General features: G+C 37.9%; 1 protein-coding gene across 1 annotated transcript in view; it reads left to right on the forward strand.

The window, feature by feature from the left end:
* The window catches only part of tbck (TBC1 domain containing kinase), a 53,092-nt gene extending 35,405 nt beyond the window's left edge, over positions 1-17,687 (forward strand). Inside the window, exons 23-26 of the mRNA XM_089132060.1 lie at positions 1,161-1,336; positions 13,697-13,872; positions 17,112-17,271; positions 17,402-17,687. Of these exons, the coding sequence (XP_088988186.1) occupies positions 1,161-1,336; positions 13,697-13,872; positions 17,112-17,271; positions 17,402-17,512 (623 nt within the window). The 3' untranslated portion in view covers positions 17,513-17,687. The remainder of the gene's footprint in view (positions 1-1,160; positions 1,337-13,696; positions 13,873-17,111; positions 17,272-17,401) is intronic.
* The last annotated feature ends 2,334 nt before the right edge of the window (positions 17,688-20,021 follow it).

Here is a 20,021-nt window from a genome sequence, read left to right on the forward strand (position 1 = left end):
ATCGCAATAATATTTTGAAATATTGAAGCTTTTAGTGGATATTAAATAAATAAAGCCTTTTTGAGCATTAGAGACTTCTTACAAAAGCATTACAGAATCTATATGCAATATAGATTTAGAATAGAAAATAAAATCTATAAATGTAGTAAGTCACAAAATCTTGGCATCATGGTCTTTTCTTGTTGTGACTCATCCGGCTTGTTAGTTTGATTCATGGCTTAAGAAATACATTTTTTTAATTAAAAATGCTAATGAAGAAAATGATTGTGAAAAATACCTTTTTATAATCTCCCATTTCTGGATTTTTTTTTTCATGGTGTTCATCGCAGCGTATTGCATTATGAGATTATCTGTCTTCTCTGCAACTGATATATGCAATGCTCCCTACCCTGTCATGTCTGTTGCATTACAATGATGCCTTAAAATGCTAGCAGCACACTTCTAACGCTTCTCTCTGTCTGTCTCTCTCTCTCTATCTCTCTCGCTCGGTCTGTCTTGCCTATACTACTGTAGAGGACAGTAATCTTAGCTCCTCAGAGTGAGTCCACTGTTTATAATCCAGTATTCAGATCATATCCTCTTAAATAAAATGAAGCTGTCACACTCGGCTTGATTTGAATAGTAGACCAAGCATGCTAAACCCTTTCTTTAGGGATACTTCTTTCGCTAACAGGATAGAAAGTGAGTGAGATAGCGAGAAAAAGGATTCCTGATTTGTTTATATCCACGTGAATCCCTTTTGCTCTAATCTCCAGTTTACGACTCATGGCTCAAGAGAGTTCGCTTTGCATTTGAAGGGAGCAGTTGAATCTCCCCTTCATTGAGTGTGAATGAAGTGTTGATGTCTTCACTAAATTTGTATGTGACTGAATGAAGCATTGGCTAGAAGTCTAAGTCTCTGGACCAGTTGGAGAGAAACTCCAAGGTCATCCAAGTTTAATTAGGCGGATGTTAGACGGTCTGTGATTCTTCTGTGGCTTTGCCAAATGAGCATAAAGTTGCTGTTCTTAACGCTCTTAAGATATTTAAATCTCCCGGAACTGCAAGTATTCATCAGCTTAGGACTTGCTTGTCATTATGAAATAATTTGATTTAGGATCGCCATCCTAAAGCACGATTGTTGTGAAGCAACACTCCTCTCTTTCTCGTTTTGCATTCAGAGATCGACATTGAACGCTGTGTCCGGGAATCCATCAACCTTTTCTGCTGGTCACCTAAAAGTGCTACTTACCGTCAGCATGCCCAGCCAAACAAAACTGCCAGCGACAACAACGGCTTCGGGAAAACACCTTCCTTTTACTCTTCGGAATATCAGGACCTGACCAAAACAGATCTGGTAAGTGTCCTGAATTGACCTTTGACCTCTAAGTGCATCAGCTCCATATATGTATAACAGTCAGATGTTGAATTCATTTCAGAAGATTATTTACTGTAACTGCACGATTAATCATTAAAGATCACGTTCTCGATTCAAACACCCATGTAATCTCATTCCTAATGGCAACGATTGACAGCTTCAACCAATCAGTATCAATATTTCTGTATTACAAATATTCGTATTATCATAGAAGAACTGGGATAAAACTGTATGTTTCGGATGTAAACACTGATGTTTACGGAAGCGCTAAAAATTGAGTGAACCAACTTTTGAAAGTAACATGGCGCTTCATATAATGATTTTATCGATAATATTGTTACGCCACCTGGAACTGTTACAAATGTTTTATTTGGCATTCAAAAAAATCCTGATTCATCCAGTAATGAAACAATAAAGCATAAGTACTTGTACTTATACTTATGTGAGTCGTTGAATCATTCATTCAAACCATATTTTTTTTAGATTCATTGAACATTTTAAATAGACTGCACCAATTAAAGGGATCCTTCACCTCTGGAAAGATGAATGTGTATTTAAAATGGGTCATTTATGTAGAAGAAATGTGAAATTATTTTTGAATTTGGAGCTTTCTAGACTGAGAAAAGCCAGAAAATGTATTTTTTGGCTTATGTAGATTAAAGACAACAACTCCCAGAATGCACTTCCTTCGCTGCCCTAGGAGGCCACGCCTACAACAACAGCAGTAGTTAAACAACAAGTCTAGGCTACTAGTGAGTCTCCGTGATGAGTCTGCTCAGAAATGTGTTTTGAGATCGCCCAAAATGTCCGGGATTCGGCTTTTGCGTTCTACAGTCGCCGTTCGAAATACCACAGGTTTCCTATTAATACAAAGCTTAAAGGGATAGTTCACTTTGAAATTAATTTTTGATATGTTTTAGCTTACCTCAAGGGCATCCAAGATGTAGGTGTCTTTGTTTCCACAGCATTTTCAATTTTGACATTTTTTGGTCAAACCGTTGTTGTCTGTCAATCATATAATGCAGTTTTATCCCTTTAATGCTAAATCCTGAAAGTATCCCTTTAACATTTCTCAGAACCTTTTTTAAAGGACCTGTTATTGTGTTTAGTTGTCTGTTCAGAATCATGGGATAATCGTGATCCTTAATTTACCCAGAATCCTGCAGCTCTACTGTAAACTTCATTTTGGTGAATAAAAGTGGTTAATAGTGGTGAAAGGTGAACAACTAACTTAGAAACTCTCTTTCTCTGTTGTATTACGGTCACAAGAATAGTTGCTATTGAAGATACAAAGGTAAAACTCCTAAACAACAGAGTGACCTTTATAACAGTAATCTCCTTCGACATCTTGCCGAGTTGCTTTTGCTCTTTTGGACTTTTAAAAGAATACTTTTTGCCGAAAGCTAAAGTCAGAGAGTATGAAGGATGGAGCCAATTACTCACTGCTAATCAAATGATCCATGAAGGTTTGAAGTCAGACGAGTGGTGAGTTTAACCACTGATGATTTCAGCCACCCACTATCTATTTCTTAATGAGATCCTTTAGCTCGCTAATAAACACTCCAGTGCCTGCCTAAAGCTGAGGTAAACTGGAAGATCTTAAAGCTACACTATTGATCTTTTTTTTGTTTTCAAAATTAACAAAATGTAAGTTATGACACAGTACATCATCAGTCCTTCTTCCAAAACGTGTTTTTTTTCTCCCCCTGATTCACTCTGGTAAGCCTATTATATGTGTTTTTGGGAGGAAAATTGCGAACATGCATCACATGCGTCGAACATGCGTCGGAAAAAGGTTAGAGGTTAGTGGAGATTGGCAAAGGTTAGTTCTGACAACGAGTTTAAAAGGTTGAGATGGAGCCGCTAAATCTCCAACCGTTTAAATAAACCCCAGAACAGAGGAGAGTCTGCTGGCAAAAAGAGATTGTGAGAGAGCTAGTAATGAAACTAGAATCGACATTGGCTTGGGTTTTCTGCGATGGCGAGAAGTGACGTATTTGAAAGCTTGTAAAAGCAGATGATGGCATTTTTATTACTCAACAGGTGGTGAGTTAATAGGTAAGGTATTTTGTTGAATGTAGCTCTGACCGACTTCATTGAGCATTATCTATTGTAGGGTCCTATGATTTCCACTATAACGGAATCGCGGACGGAATTGCGCAATTGGCAAATTAACGCGGGATCTAGTGTTAACGTGGAATTTCGTGGAATTTTACATATTTGGTTTGAAATTCTGTTTTGTGTGGGAGAAGAACGTATGTCTGGTGAAAATGCAGACCGGGGGGAGCAAATCTAGGCGACTCAAACCCCCCACCCCGTCATTTCAGCTACAATGACGAAATCAAAACAATGAAAGCATGGCGAAGCGGCTCTCCTCAGCTCTGCTTTCGTCGGCAAAAAAAGTTCAGAAACTCGACGCTATAAGCCGTCAGTGCCGAGCCGAGCAGTTCGCACGTGACTTGTATGCAGTGTTTCCCACACATAGACTAATTCGCGGCCACAACATCAACTTCGGCCGCCACATATTACGTTACGTTCATTTTTTTAACACTATTTATAACATGCAGCGTATTCTTTCAGTTGTATTTCCTTTTCCTGCTCTCCCTCTGTCTCTCTATGACTCACGCGTTTCTCTCACTCTCACATACACACACGACGTGCACACCGCATCTGTCTATGAGGCGCCGGACTGGACAACACCGAAGCGAACTCCGCGAGAGAGACAGACTGTGACTTTATTTAAAGTTATATAAACTAATATAATTAATTTTACTGGACAGTTTAAAGCTCATAACCATATTTTGTTGTTACTTGAAGAGTGCAGTGTTATGTTGCATCATACAGTATTTGTCCTGAAAAGGCTACTGAGTAAATGTCTCTTACCTCAATAAATTTAAGGTCATTCCTATTTTATTTGTATACATTTTAATCATTAACTTTAAAAGCATACTCTTTTTACGACTAAAATAACAGTCAAGGGTAAAAAAAAAATGAATTCCCAAAAATTAAAATGGAAAAAATGGAATTTCGGAATAATTAAAACGGAATTTGGGAAAAAAATAAAACGGATTTCATAGGGCCCTACTATTGTGGATAGTCGTCTTTTTGGTTATTTTAACGCTGTGCTGGAAGGAAGCTGTTTTCAAGGAAGTACCATGTGGATATAGCTATATGTTTATGTTTATGAGTAGTAGGATAATCTCTTTGTTAGTTATGAGTTATGAGAAAGGACCATATTCATGTGACAGTCACGCAGAGCCGAAACCCAACCAAAACAATGAGGTTTTATTTCAGAGGTTTTATTTCAGATGTGTATGTTCATACTGTAAGTAATCTGAAAAACACAAGTATAGAATATTTGTAAACTAATTACATAAGAAATTCTGAGAAAGTTTAGATGTCTAAATTTTGTTTCACCTAAAAAATCAACCCTTACTCTGAATTTCACCAAAAAGTCATTCAGGTTTCGAACGATATGAGTGTGAGTTATGATGAGTTTCGTGTAAACTATACTTTGTTTGAATTCATAATTCACCAATAAATCGGTGTTGAACAGGTAGCAAAGTTGGAGTTCAGAAGTTAAGTTATCATTTCCATCATGTTAATGCAGAAATTTCAGCTACATTTGTTCTGGGTTTCTGGAAACTCTCACATGTAGATAACAGGCATCATTTGACCTCAGTTTCCTTTCATGCCACCATTAATTTGTGAAAGCAAGTCTTAATGCTTGCGAGACTTCCACCCTTACCCATAAATATCTCATTCTCTGCTCTCATCCAACCTTTCTGATGACCTGACCTTCTGATTTTGCTCGTTACTCTTCCTGTCGTATTATGAAGATCTCCTGGTTGACATTTACCAAAGAACAAAGGTACTATGAAGACTTTTCATATTCTTATCAAATGCTAGTTTAAACCCATTCAGCTACTGTTTGTTGTTGAGAATCAATATACTATACAATAACAGTATTGATAATATTAATAATTAACCTCAATATGCAATACAGTGCTGGTCAGAATTATTGAAGTAAAATATGGAAATCACATTATGAAATAAATGTTTTTCTCCAAAACACATTGGGAACAATTATTTTCCAAGATTCAAAACAGCTCTGAGTTTCTTCTATAATGCCTGAAGGGTTTGGAGAACACCTGACAAGAGATCAGAGTTCAGTTCAGCACACTCATTTTCTAGTGGGTTTAGGTCAGGGACTGGGACGGCCATTGCAGATGCTTGGTTTTGTTCTCAGTGACCCATTTTTGTTTTGATTTTGATGTTTGTTTTTGGATCACTGTCCGGTTGGAAGATCCAAACATGGCCCTTTATAAGATTTCTAGCACAGGCTGTCAGGTTTTGATTTGTTTATCTGTTGATATTTGATCGAATCCATCATGCCATGTCTCTGAACAAGATGTCCAGGACCTCTGGCAGAAAATTAGGCCCACAGCATTAAAGATACAACAGAGTATTTTATTTTACACATGGGGTACTTTTTTTTATTCCTGTGTCCACCAAACCCATAATAAGTGTTTGCTGCCAAAAAGCTCTTTTTTTTTCATCTGACCACAGAACCCATCCCGTTTGAAGCTCATCAGGCATTACAGGAGAAGACTCAGGCCCTGTCCACACTACTGCGTTTTCGTTTAAAAACTGAGATCTTTTGCTACGTTTGCACCTCCCGTCCAGAGTAAAACGAAAAAACGAAGACCTAAAACGGAGAAGTTTAGAAACGCTGCAGCTCCGTTTCGCGTTTTGAATCTCCGGAGGGCGTTTTAGTGAAGACGGGACAAAAAGACTTTAGAAATGATGACGTAAAGGCTCACGCACGGCTCTGATTGGCTCATGACGTGTTCTTCCTGATTCGTCAGCCACCGTTTACACCGGCACACGCATACCCAGTGTTGGTGAATGTTCACGTGATCCACATTTTCAGTCGTTTTAATGTGGACGGAGATCAATTCTAATACGCAGATAAAACGCTGGTGTGGACGGAGATTGTATTCGTTTTAATTCTCCGTTTTTAAACGAAAACGCAGTAGTGTGGACGGGCCCTTAGAGTTGTTATCTTGGATAAGTATTTAATAAAAGGGGGCAAATAATTGTTCCTGACATTGTTCCTATTTATTTCATAATGTGATCCCCCAATCCCCCCCCCCCCCCACACACACTTTAAATTCTTTTACTTCAATGAAAGGTTTTCGATTTTTGCCAATTAAAAAAATAAAATAAATTATGAATATAATTATAAAAAATAAAACATATATAACAGGATCGTTGATCATATTTACCAAGGGGACAAATAATTCTGACCAGCACTGTAAATAATGTATTAATTTTATAATGTTCATTATTATTATTAGTGGTGCTAACTTTTTTTCAGTATAATTGTAAATATACAGCATAAAAGTAGTATTAATAATATTTTAATTTAATACTATTGTTTAATCATATAACAGTAATAATTAATATTATTGATACTATTAAAATATATAAATACTATTAATAATTAACGTTAATATACAGTACATGTAATGCAATATTAGGTTTTAATTTAAATACTATTATATATATAATTTTTTTTATTTTTTTTATTTTTTTGCTATTTTGCTTCTAAATTTCAGATTTTTCATGTTTTTGCTATGTTCCTATAATGGAAAAAAGTTCATACACTATAAAAAAATATTGTTGGTTTAACTTAAAAAAAAAGTAACCTGGTTGCTTTAAAATTTTAAGTTAATTGAAATAGAAAAATTGAGTTAATACAATGAAAGAGATTGATTTAATCATCAGAAACTCAAAATATTATGTTATCTGAACTACATACATTATCTAAGTTGATTTGACAAAATAAAAAATGTTGTGATTACAAATCATGAAAAATTGCATTGTAAACATTGGGGCTTCACACACTTTAATTAATACTTAATTGGTGTTTCTGCAAAACCAGGATAAAAATGATCAAGTTACTTAACAAATATAATAATCCAGCCACTTCATTTGGAAGTGCTTGCTTGCCATATTTGTCTTTTACACGTGAAATCATTAAATTGCATTTCTTAGCACCGATATGACTGGTGGTGTGTCATGAGGATGTGAGATATATTTCGAGTCACACTGAGAGCGTCTATCTGACCTGTTACCTCTTTGAGTCTGGCTTTCTGTTTGCGATTCATCAGCGGTTGGCCCAAGGCAGTGCCGAGCTCCACAAACCCTCATCTGTTGACCTAATCTCTCTATTCTCTGACTGAACACAGCCTGATGTCTAGAAATGCACTGCTTCGGCCATATCTAGCTATATCTGTATCTGTGAAAGGCTGATAAAAGCTCATGGTCTCACATGCCTACGCACTCTCAAATGCATTCTTACATAAGCAATTAACCAGCTAGAAAACATCTCAAGTGCGATTTGGACTGGTAGACAAAAGGTTGTAGCTTTGAACCAAGAAGGTTTGGATAGATTCTGGAAGTTATGAAATGAAACCAAGCTGACTATACTTGACTAGTCTTTAGTGCATGTTTTAAACCAGTTTACTGTGTAATTATATCAGACGCATTTTCCTGGGTCATATAAGGCCATTTGAATTCCCAATCTTTTAAATTTGGGCTAGTGTTAATGTCTATTCTGCATTTTCTCTGTGCAGTTTAACTGGTTTTCTCTCGGGTGGTAAATGGTGCGGTTAGATTGTCTGCTGTTGATTGTCATCTCCTGGTCATTAGAGCATGGTGTGTCTGCTGAACAAGCTTTCTGCTCCCTCTCTCTCTCTCTCTCTCTCTTTTTTGATGGCCATCTGACAGGCGCCGTCACTAAAGCCTGACTCCAACAAGTCGGAACGTGCAGCCAAACCTTCTGCTAGTGTATGTGTGTGTGTGTGTGTGTGTGTGTGTGCAATAGAGATTATGATACCAGTGCCTTCAGCTGATTATGAGAAACATCATGTGTGCATGGCTGAATGTGTTTTTGAGCAACACTAAGTAATTGTAGATGGCGTCGCTCTGAAATTGCTATCATGATGAACAGTAATAACCACAACATGCCTTTATTGTGATGGTGAGTGACTGCAATAATGCGTAATCAAATGGTCATACCTGATATGGATGCATAACACTATCTAGATTTGATTTGAAATGTGTTGCGTAACAAGGCAATACATTTCTGTGACTGAATTAGAATTTCCCATTTGGTGCAAGTTGAAAACTCAAATTCAATCAAATCTTTTGCTCTTTTCTACATTTTAACATTCCATTTAAACATAAATGTGTCACAATCTGTATGATTAGACTGTAATGTTGTCTAAACTGGGCTGATATGTCTTTGTTAGAGTAGAGAAATTGTAATTATAATGCATTATAAGACCTGTCTAGATTTATAGGAGAATCCTGATGTTGTTCGAGGCTCATTTCTGAGATTTAGTCCTTAAACTTCTTCAAACAGTTGCTCATGAAAGTCTCAGGTCAGTCCATTTTGTGAGGAATCCCCCTCATTTAGTCTGACTTTACTAGCTGCTTTTAAAGGCTGTCCGTGGCTTGTTACATGAATAAGCTAGTTTACTCAATAACTCTATAACAAGGTTCTCAATCACATGCCACTCTAACACAAAGAGCCTAAGAACTGTGGGTAATCCTCTTAAAAACATTCCTTTTAAGCTGTGTACATGGCCTTTGTGTTCACCTGTTAATAATCGACTGTTGGAAGGACAGTTCAAATGACTTCTCAGTAAACCGAGGTCATTGTTTCGGCCAAATATCTCAAAGTCAGTGGACCTGTATTTTATTTTGTTAGTCTTTATGAGACCGTATTTACCTTGTGGTTCCCGGCATCCGATTGGGCTCGGATAAATAATGCAGATTGCATTGTTGTTGAGTTAATCATGTGATCTTAATGCTGTCCTTTAGTATGTGGGTGTTTCACCATCATGTGTTTCATGTGTTGGAACCTGATATCTGTAATGATGCATCTTCCAGCTCTGCAAATAAGTAACAAAACTTGACTGAATATATTAGCAATGAGCAAACTACATTTCCACTTTTATTTACAGAAAAATAGGATTTTAAGTAGTGAATATGTTGCGATGTACACTTGTTTCAGTGTGCCTCAGCCTAGTATCAGAACTATGGTGACTGACTGGGATGAGGAAGAGTTGGCAAGAAGAGCCAACATGCATGATGGCCCGCAGCCGTATAATTGTGAACCTGCTAGACGTGAGAGGCCAAATGTAGAATTGCCAAGAACCGATGGCCGTCAAAGCCAATTAAATGCATAGCCCGAGGAGAATGAGTGGAGAGTTGGTGAAATGTCCTGTTGAGTTGCTATCATTTAGCAACGTAGCAATTAGCACTGGAGCTAGTCTACGAGCTATGGCAAGCCGTTATAACTGAATATTTTCGTCTACTATTCGTCCCTCTCAACAAGGTTGGCTTTGGAAATTCTCTCCCCAAGGTGATGTATTGCAATGCATTGTGGGGGAAAGGAGTATCGTTGCAAACCGCTGGAAGATAGTACCTACTTTTTTGTATTATATTCCGTTTTGGGATACCCAACAACATAAAATACAATGGATAACAATTTAAATATGTATTACCAACACACAAATTGCACAAATTCGTTGAAAAATTAACCCTGGAACACGGCCTTTAAAGCTACACTGTGTAACTCTTTTAGTTTATTCTTAGCTAAAAACACTTAGTTCTTTCAAAAATATATGTGCTCATTAATGTATGTTTACTTCGTTCAAGTAATAAAGTATTCTCGTGAGTGTATAATATGCCGTTGAAAATACATACGGGTAATGGGTTCTAGATTGACCCTCCATCTTGAAAGTACATTAGCCAAAGAGGGACATACCCGTTAATTCAAGCTTCGCCTTTCGCGTTTACGTTTGAGTTAACACTCATGGACGAGGTCGAACTGGAAGCCATGTTAATCTTGGACTACATTGGCCACCGTAGGAGTTAAAACTAATTCGGAATTGATAGGAGCAGAAACTAATATTCACTGGTTGGTCATATATCTTTTTACCGCAAGACAGTGTAGCTTTAAGTCTTGGATCCGTCTTTTTTTTTTCGATTCCAGACTTTGTTTTGAGACTCTCTGATGTGTGGCAGAATATCACCTGCTCCAGTGCAGCCAGATGCTGGATGGTTAAATGCCTCTCACACACCACAGGGCATAGTCACACCACTGAATTTATGCCAAATCTCCATCCTTTATCGTTTTTGATAAAAGTTAGCATACATTTTTTGACAGCACCTGTCATGTAGATGTTAAGCCTTTCAAACACACGTTTGTTTTCAGATTTGCACTGGTAATCCTTTTCAGACCGTAAATACCCAGAGGAATGTTTGCATGGATTTGATTATTTCTGCATTTTTAAAGCCAGCTCCTTTCAGCTTTGAGATGAAACATTTAGCATTTTGACTTGGTGATCAGACCAGCTCTGTGGCTTTCGATTCTCTTGGTGAACCCACAGAGCGTCCAAACAGGCAAGTTTATGACCTATTGAAATGTCACCAGTGATAATAAAGGTCAAGACTCTTGCCTGTATTTAGAGTTTCTGAAGCCAGAGCACAAGGGCCTCCTTTAGGCAATGATGAGAATGCCACGAGCCCTGCGGATCTAATGGACTTTAATACCAGAACCCATTGGACATCAGCCGCCCTCCATTCCTCAAGCTTACCTCCATTGCTAAGGTGACCTCATAGGTAATTGGCTGCACTCTGTGGGAGACTGGTTCTCTGTGACTGATTGGACTGATTTCATGGGCTACTGAACATTGACATTTACGAGACATCCCCCCACCTCATGCCCTTCCTGTGCTGTTGCCCAATGTTTCAGAGTCCTGCACTTAGAAGTGTGGAATTCAACTATAATACGCGGTATGGCCGTATACGCCTTTTTACAAGCATAAGACGTCTCCAATCAGTTTCAAAATCAATCGGAGAATGTGCTTTGCCAACATAGGAATACATTACATTTTAAAATATATTCAAATATTTGTTTTTCTGATCGAATACAGCTTTGATTCTCACATGCACTTTCTTGTACACTTTTGGGGATTGCGTTTTGGTTCCCCCAAAAAACTTTCAGTGAACAGTTCTTAAAAGAAGCATTTTTATTAGTGTGAAGAACATTATTTAAAATCTAAAGTGCGTTTTTCCCACCATAATGGAAATTTAGGGTTGGGTATCGTTTCAATTTGAACGATTCCGATTCCTTGTTTCGATTCCGGTTCCTAACGATTCTCGATTCCGATTCTTCTAAGCGGCAGGGTCACAAAAGTTTAGCTAACCTTGCTAACCAACGGTCTTTCTGAAGGAAATACTCCTTTCTGAAGGAAATACTCCTTCTGTCACAAATACTCCTTTTGTCACAAATTTTGCATTTTGCCGAGATTTCGTTATTTTTAGAAGAGTGAAGCCACACTTTGGACCGCCGACGCAAGGTACTCATGTTCGACTCGCGCGTTTATGCCAACACTTCCGGTAGACGCTTCTTCGTTGGTGTTGTTCAGCGGTTTCTTCTTCCGCTCGGCGGACTGTGAATATTGAAACTAGGAATCGAAATTTTACCTTTTGAAAGATTCCGGAAAAAAACGAAAAGTTAGTCCCGATTCCAATCGATACTCGATTCTCGATACCCAACCCTATGGAAATTGAAAGGAAATGTTGTTGGATGCTGGTTCATGGTGGAACTATAGTTGCCAATAAAGAGCATTTTATTTTTGAGAGTCTTAATTTACCTCATTTTACTTTTTTGTTGTTTGTTGTTGTTGTTGCAATTGCCAGATGCTTTTCTCTTAAGAAAATTACATTTCATTCAATGTACACAACACTGCTGAGCAACAGGAATGCAGATGTTTGAATAAAGGATAAAAATACTGCTAAGGAAAATGATTTTCATAAAAATAAAATTATTGTAATATTAGATTGATCATACTGCCCACCCCCTTTTGTAATCCACCCACTCCCTGCTGGTACTGTAGATGATTTGCATAATGATTTGGACAAAGTGTTAAGGTGGAGGGAAGATATGCAGGAACAGTGAATGTTCTGCACTCCTATTGTGCCTATTAAATTAGTCCTTGCTGATAAAGATGTAATGTGCCCAAACCTAAGGTGCCAATTAGAGCTATGATATTGCTGTATTGCTATGCTTTTTAGTCGAGTGGGAGAAATTATATTTATGTGAGAATGAATAGTCTCCTTTTGAGTTCAGCTGGTCTATTTGCTGCTTTGTTAATGATTGGGATGTGGCACAGATGGAGAGATTTCCAGACAGGTGTGTTTCTTACATGTGGAGACTGGATTTTGCTAATTGCCCCAACCGGGTTGGGAAAAACAGAGTTTGATAATGGATCGAAGGTAGCTAGCGGGGGACCAGGGCATTGGCTGCAATGGTAGACCAGAAAAAGTGCTTGATTTCGATTCAGGCAATTATGGGCACCCTGTGTAGACTTAAGCAAAGATGCAACTTGTGAGACTAACAGCTTGTGGCAGTTTTTCTAACAGTTAAATGTGAATTAAACAGCAGTATTTTGGATACCCTTGAAGGGTCGTGTTGCACATACAGGTTGGCTGATGAGTTGTCGCATGAATAAAAAGCAGACTTTTTGCTTCAAAGTAAAACCAACCTATTTGGGCAGTAAAATAACATCTGACTTGCACATCTAAACACAGTTTGCTTTACTTGTGGTTTAGAGTCGAGAGCAATAACCTGAGCCTCTATAATCTGAAAAAAGGTTAATAAGGAAGTTGAAATCACACACACACACGCAAACAAACATGTTTTTTTTTTTTTTTCTGGAGTTGAGTGCCATAATGCTGCAAACCTGTGTGATTGCTTTGATGTGTTCACTGAATGTGAGCTGGTCATCTCACCTAAGGGTAACAACTGTGTTTTTTGAACCAAGATGGAGAGAAACTGAGGTAGAAGCCATCTTCAGCAGCTCAGTCTTGACAGGTTGAGCTTGAGGTGTTGATTATTCATTCAGGTTGAGATGTCCGAGGGATATGAGATCACATGAAAAGTAGCCCTGACTTCTGTCGACATGGCAGTGAGAAAAAAATAAGCCAGGCATTTTATAAAATGAAGAATAGTATCGGACTGAGTACAGATCCTTGAGGGATACCAGTATCATCAGGGTGCAGGATGCAGGAATTAAACATATGCATGTGTTATCTTTGAATATACTCTGACTCTTCACTGTTTTTCCTGCTCAACACGTACACAGGGTCACATTTCAACCCACACATAATTTTCTCACACATTGCTTTTTTTTTTTAAATACCACTCACTGCTGGAAAAAGTCTGTTGTTTTACCACTCATTTCTTTGCACCCTCAGAGCCGCGAGCCACTGAAGCTGAGCGAGCTGAAAGCAGAAGTGTCTCCGCGTATCTCTGTGGAAGACCTCATTGACCTGTGTGAGCTGAGTGGACCGGCTTGCTTTAAAACTCCTGCCAAGAGGGCCAGGACTGGGAAACCCAAGATCCTGGCAGTGGACATCCGAAGCCTTGAAGAGTATCCTTTTAATCTTGATAATAAATGCAAAAGTCTGTCAAAAATTATTTTGACTCTGAAAAAGAAAATTATTTAAATTAGTTAAAAACACAGTAAAAACAATAATATAATGATTTATTTAAATTAACAGTTTTATATATTGAAATTTTATTTTTATTTTATTTTTTTTTTTTTAATTCCTGTGATGGTTCAGCTGAATTTTCAGTATAATTACTCCAGTCTTCAGTGTCGCCTTACATTTATTTTTATTATCAATGTTGAAAACAGATATGCTGCTTAATACTTTAGTGGAAAGTATGTTACATTTTTTCAGAATTCTTTGAAAAATAGAAAGTTCAATAGAACAGCCTTTATTTGAAATTAAAATACTTTTTTCCTAATTTCTTACCGATCAATTTAGTGCGTCCTTGTTAAATAAAAGTATTTCTTTCTTTCAATAAAATCTTTAAAAACATTTTTTGATATTTTTAGGTCAAACCGCTCGTGTCTGTCAGTCATATAATGGAGGTCTATGGTCACCACCTCAAAGAGCATGCACAGAGAAGTCCAAATTAAACATGATTTAATGACTCGAAAATGTAAGTACACACTGATGGCCTAAGACACGAAAGGAGCGGTTTGTGTGAGAAAACGAACAGTATTTATATCGTTTTTACCTCTTGTAACCACAGCCACGTCCAAGTGATCTGAGGGTGCGGGCTCCGGAAGTGATCTCTCGCGCGTGTATGTCACTCATTGTTTACACAGAGATTTCAGAAGCATTACCTTTCACTGTGAACATCTAAAAATATTTAGATATACAGGAAATTGCAATGGAAGACGATTTCGGTATATCAACAGACATTGAATTTTTTCGCATGGTCACTTAGACGTGGCTGTGGTTACAAGAGGTAAAAACAATATAAATACTGTTCGTTTTCTCACACAAACTGCTCGTTTCGTGTCGTAGGCCATCAATGTGTACTTACGTTTACGAATCATTAAATCATATTTAATTTGGACTTCTCTGTGCATAGTCTTTGAGGTGGTGACCATATACCTCCATTATATGACTAACAGACAAGAACGATTTGACCTAAAAATATAAAAATTGAAACTACTGCGGAAACAAAGACACCTACATCTTGGATGCCCTTGAGGTAAGCTAAAACACACCAAAAATTAATTTCAACGTGAACTACCCCTTTAATATCATTTTAGATATAGATAGTCGAATTTTCCTTTTTAGAGCAGGATTTTTTGCCGTCTATGTATGGCTCCTGAAATCCAAAGCTAAATATCAGAACATCGATGTTAGAGATATCGAAAAATCTAGAAAAAATAGTGAGGCACACTCTGATTTTCTTCCAAACGTGAAAAAAAATGTATTTGTAATGTACTTGCAGAGTTTCCATACTTGCATTTCGTTGTTTGAAAGGATTAATTTAGAAGTTGGCTAAACTCTTAAGTAGATAATGTAAAAATCTGATTAACTGAAACCAAAAAGTCAGGTTGTTGTCTTTTGCTAGTAGTGAAGGCCTGTGGAATGTGTGGGAGAGCATTACTGTGGTTAATTTGTTTTAAGAGGTTTGTCAGCGTTTCCATTAGTGCAGCTGTAAGTATACACGATAGTGTACGCAAGCAAGTTAAGAGCAATCATAATACATACAAGGCTTTCAGGGAAAACTCACTGTAAAAGCTGCAGCACAGGTGATGTCGATATTCTCATTTTGTATTCTGTACCTTTTATGGCCATATCAATATTTGATAGGAATGTTAGACAAAGCTCTTTCTGTTTTACGGCCAGTTTAAAATCTGCATGAACGTTTTCTCATCCTCCTGAGAAATGGAGAAAGGGCTTGTTAAATGTTTCTGATACGTTCCACTCGTTTTTATTGAAAGATGTAGCACAAATATCATTGGTTGTAACTTTATCTATGGAGGAAGGCTGCTAAGAAGAGTTATTGTTCAATTACACTCTGCCCTCTCTCTCTCTTTTCCCATCTCATCCTTCCCTCCGCTTCTCTTTGAGACACTGCTCTTGCGTACACTTGTCTTGCTCATGTTTAATCAATGTCCCAAGGGACTTTATTCTGCTCATATTTTTCATCGTGTCCGGCGCACTTTGTTCTCTTTCTCTTTTTTGTGCTATAGTGGGTTTTGGATGGAGTTGGACGGTTTCCACAAAGCCCATAGATCTGTGTAGGGTTTGTTCTGTAAATCCTGCGAACTTCACCTGACACAATTACAAATGACCAGCTCAAGAGCTTACAGAAGATTGCATGCTGCTTAGATGTCTCACCACAACACTTGTATACCAAAGTACCCCTGGGTATTCACTGAATACAACATTATGCTCACATTAGAGCTGAACTTTATAATGGTCTTCACATGTTTAATCCGACACAGTTCAATCACGTCAAAGCCACTGGGCGTTAACCAATAATCAAACTTCTTGATCTAAATCAGAGGATGGCCATAAAGGGATAGACATGGTCAGAAACAGTGCTCAGGTAGGCTGTGGCATTTAAACGATGCCCAATTGGCACTAAGGGGCCTAAAGTGTGTCAAGAAAACATCCCCCACACCATTACACCACCACCAGCAGCCTGCACAGTGGTAACAAGGCATGATGGATCCATGTTCTCATTCTGTTTACGCCAAATTCTGACTCATCAGAGACTCATCAGACCAGGCAACATTTTTCCAGTCTTCAACTGTCCAATATTGGTGAGGTCTTGCAAATCAAATTGTATCTTGGTTTAAGGATGCTTAAATATTAGTTTTCTTAAAACAAGACAAAACACTGACGAAGAAACTTGTATTTTAAAGTCTGAGAATGGCTGCACTTTATTTTAAGGTGTTTTTGTTACACTGTAATTATATATATAAGCACTGAGGAATATTTAGTAACTACATGTACTTACTATAGGGTTAGGGAGGGTTTGGTTTGATTTAGGGTTAGTTGTGGCATGTAATTATGTATAATTTATAGTAACTACATTTAACATATGTACTGTAACAATGACACTGTAAAATAAACTTTTATGACTTTTATGGACAGTTACAGAGAAACTGATAGACGGGCAATCTTGAGTGGCGACGTTACTTCAGTTCATCATATCAGAATGATTTCTGAAGGATCATGTGACACTGAAAACAGTTATTTTATATTATAATATTTTTTCGCAATATACCGTTTGCACTGTATTTTTGATCAAATGAATGCAGCCGTATGACCCTTGACCGCCCGTGTGCAGCTTCAGTCGCGGTCACATCCCAGGCAGCATTAACATTCCTTACACCTCCACGTTCGGGCCGGAGGGAGAACTGCTCCAGTGTCCCGCCACCAGCACCTTGGCCGGATATAGATTCCGTGTCATCGTGATCCTCAGCAACATCATGAAGAATGCTACCACGGTAAGGTTATTTCATCCGTCTGTTGATGTTTTTTTAGGAAACGCATGCACTGCAAGTCACTTTATATTAGCCTTCTGCATTATGCATAAAAATGAATAATAATTCACATTGACTTCCTTTTCTCCTGTAGTTTGCTGCTCACCTGGTGAAAGTAAATTTCCCTCGGGTTTGTGTCTTGGATGGTGGCATGAACAAGATGAAGTCCACTGGCCTGTTAACGGTCCCATCTCCGCAGATATAACAGTGTGTGCTTGCTTTGATAAAGGGAAATTGTTTAAATGTCATTTAAAGGCATCCTGAAAGGCATTATGCATGTCCGCACTGAAAAGTTTGAACTTGAAAAATGCACACAGCTGTTTGAACTTCTGGGACCAAACCAACCAACCAACACAAATAAAGTTGTTGTTTTTACTACAGCTGTTGTCATAAAAGCCTTATTTGTAGATTTCATTTCTCAAAAGTCACTAAATTGAACATTCCTGTTTTAGTATTTATTAAACTGTTTATTTGATTCTTAAAAGGGTCATGAACTGCATTTAAAAAAAAAAAATTATAATGTTTCCTGAGGTGCACTTCTAATATTAGAATGATTTTTTACACCAAAAGGGGCGTGTCTGCTGTGAGACTTCAGTGTAAACGCCCACTGCTGTGACTGGCTGACCTCTTTGCATATGAAATAAGTATTACATGTGGAAATCTCTCGAAATCTTTTACTGTTACAGCTGTCAAGATTAACTCATCGTGAAAAGTGTTGCTTATAGCGTTATATTTAGACTCCCGTTGCATGAAAGGTTGCAGAAGTAGGTGTTGTTTTGATTCGGCAGAGTCTGTCTTTCTTCGCACTTTTGCGTCATAATGTGACAAAATATCAAACGAGTCGTTTTCTGAGCTTGAATTCAATAAAAGGTGCTTTTGAAGTAACGAGGACGTTTCGAGTTCTGACTATTGGAAATTTGATTATGTTGATGATCCAATCAATGTGAAGTCCACATTTTCTATTATCGAATATCCCGTTTCACTCCGAAGTTAGTGCCAGTACTGAAGAAAAAATGGGTTGCGGAGAGGGTTTCATGGGGAAATTTTCAGGCACCTACATTGGCCAAAAAAAAAACTTCCAGAGAAAGTCAAAAACGGTGGATGATATTCTGTATTCTGTAAAAGTGCCTACTTAATGTCTAGACCAATCCAACCTGACAAAACGGTCTGGAAAATGTAAATAACCGCATTAGTGTGCAAAGGCTTTCTTCAAGCACAATACGTCATTTGATGTGAATGAGCTTGTAGAATCAGAAATGCACTGTGGGTTCCAGTCCTGTCAGTTAAGAACAGGAAGAGTAGCTATAGTGGATTACTGGATATTTGAAGTCTGGGGAAAATACATTTCTGGACTTTTTATTTATTTATTTATTATTATTTTTTTGTTACATTTTCAGCTTTCTTTAGTGTCTGCAAAGTTGCAAAGCACAAAGTCCATTCCAAAGGGAGTTATTCTCTATATTCTCTCCCTGAAACGCCTCTATTGTAGTCTTGAGTTTTCTACCGTCACAATATCATTTAAATCATTCTTGACCAAGGCATATTGGTAAAATAAAGGTGCAAGGTCTGATTGAGTTGAGTTAGTAGTGTGCTGAAACTCAAATTTCCCAAACACGCTGGAAGCAGTTGACCAATCACAACACACTGTTTCAGCCAACCAATCAGAGCACACTGTGCTTATAAGAAGGAGGAGCTTCATAGAGACAGGAACTAAACATAGACTGTAAAAAATATGGACAAAGCGTCTGTGACGTCACTGCATGGTGGGTATGGGTGGCGCCATATTGGAAAATCTTGAGAAATTCAAAATACAAATATTCAGAAAGGATACAGAGGTGGTATGATGTGTTGTGTCAGATCATGGCCGAGACATCAAGTTCCACTTGGCGCAGCCTGTTATCAGCTGTCAATCAAAGTTAACCGCCCTTATTTGCCATACATTTTACATCTAAATACGATCTAAACTAACGAGTTAGAAAAAAATTCACCCCCCTCACAGTTGTCAGGCACTCGGAACCTATCGAAAAAGACATTAAAAGTCCATGGGACCAACCTGTAAAAGCATGAATTTATGCTGTGAAAACGGACAATTTAACATGAGGTCTATGGATATTTTGGAACCTCCCTCTAGCGGATTTTAGATGTATTGCAGTTTTTCGCACTTCCGGGTAGGCTTCATTTTTCAGATTAGAATGTTGCCGCTTGGAACTAAACAGAGCGTTACTAACAGACTGGGAAGAGAGGTGCTGCAACAATAGGGTTGGGCATCGAGAACTGGTTCCAACTTGGAATTGTTTAAAAAATTACAATGCCTTTGGAATCGTTTCGAAAATTTGTTTTCAATTCCGATCATCGGTTCCAAACGTGCAAGTTTTGGTCCATAGTGGCCACCGGATTTCTGGAAGTGCGCACGTTTGCACAGGCATGCTTAATGGTGCGGTCTTGCGGAGAAGCACTGTTGTTACTGTGCCCTGAATTGGCGCTAATTAGAAAACGAAACATTTTTTTTTACATCGCTTATAAAAATCTGGTGCGGCACAGTGTGCACTTCCCTTTTAAATTGGCTTAAATTCATACTTAGCAGGGAATTTGATTGACATGCTGACCAATCTAAATCCACCATTTGTGTCCAACAAAGCAGTCATGAGAGTAAGTAGATTAAAGTCGTGGATTTGAAATTGGCTTCAACTGAGACAATCTTTCACGACACATCA

This window comes from Pimephales promelas, chromosome 6 (genome assembly GCF_988280905.1).
Source record: "Pimephales promelas chromosome 6, fPimPro1.hap1.1, whole genome shotgun sequence".
Taxonomy (NCBI): domain Eukaryota; kingdom Metazoa; phylum Chordata; class Actinopteri; order Cypriniformes; family Leuciscidae; genus Pimephales; species Pimephales promelas.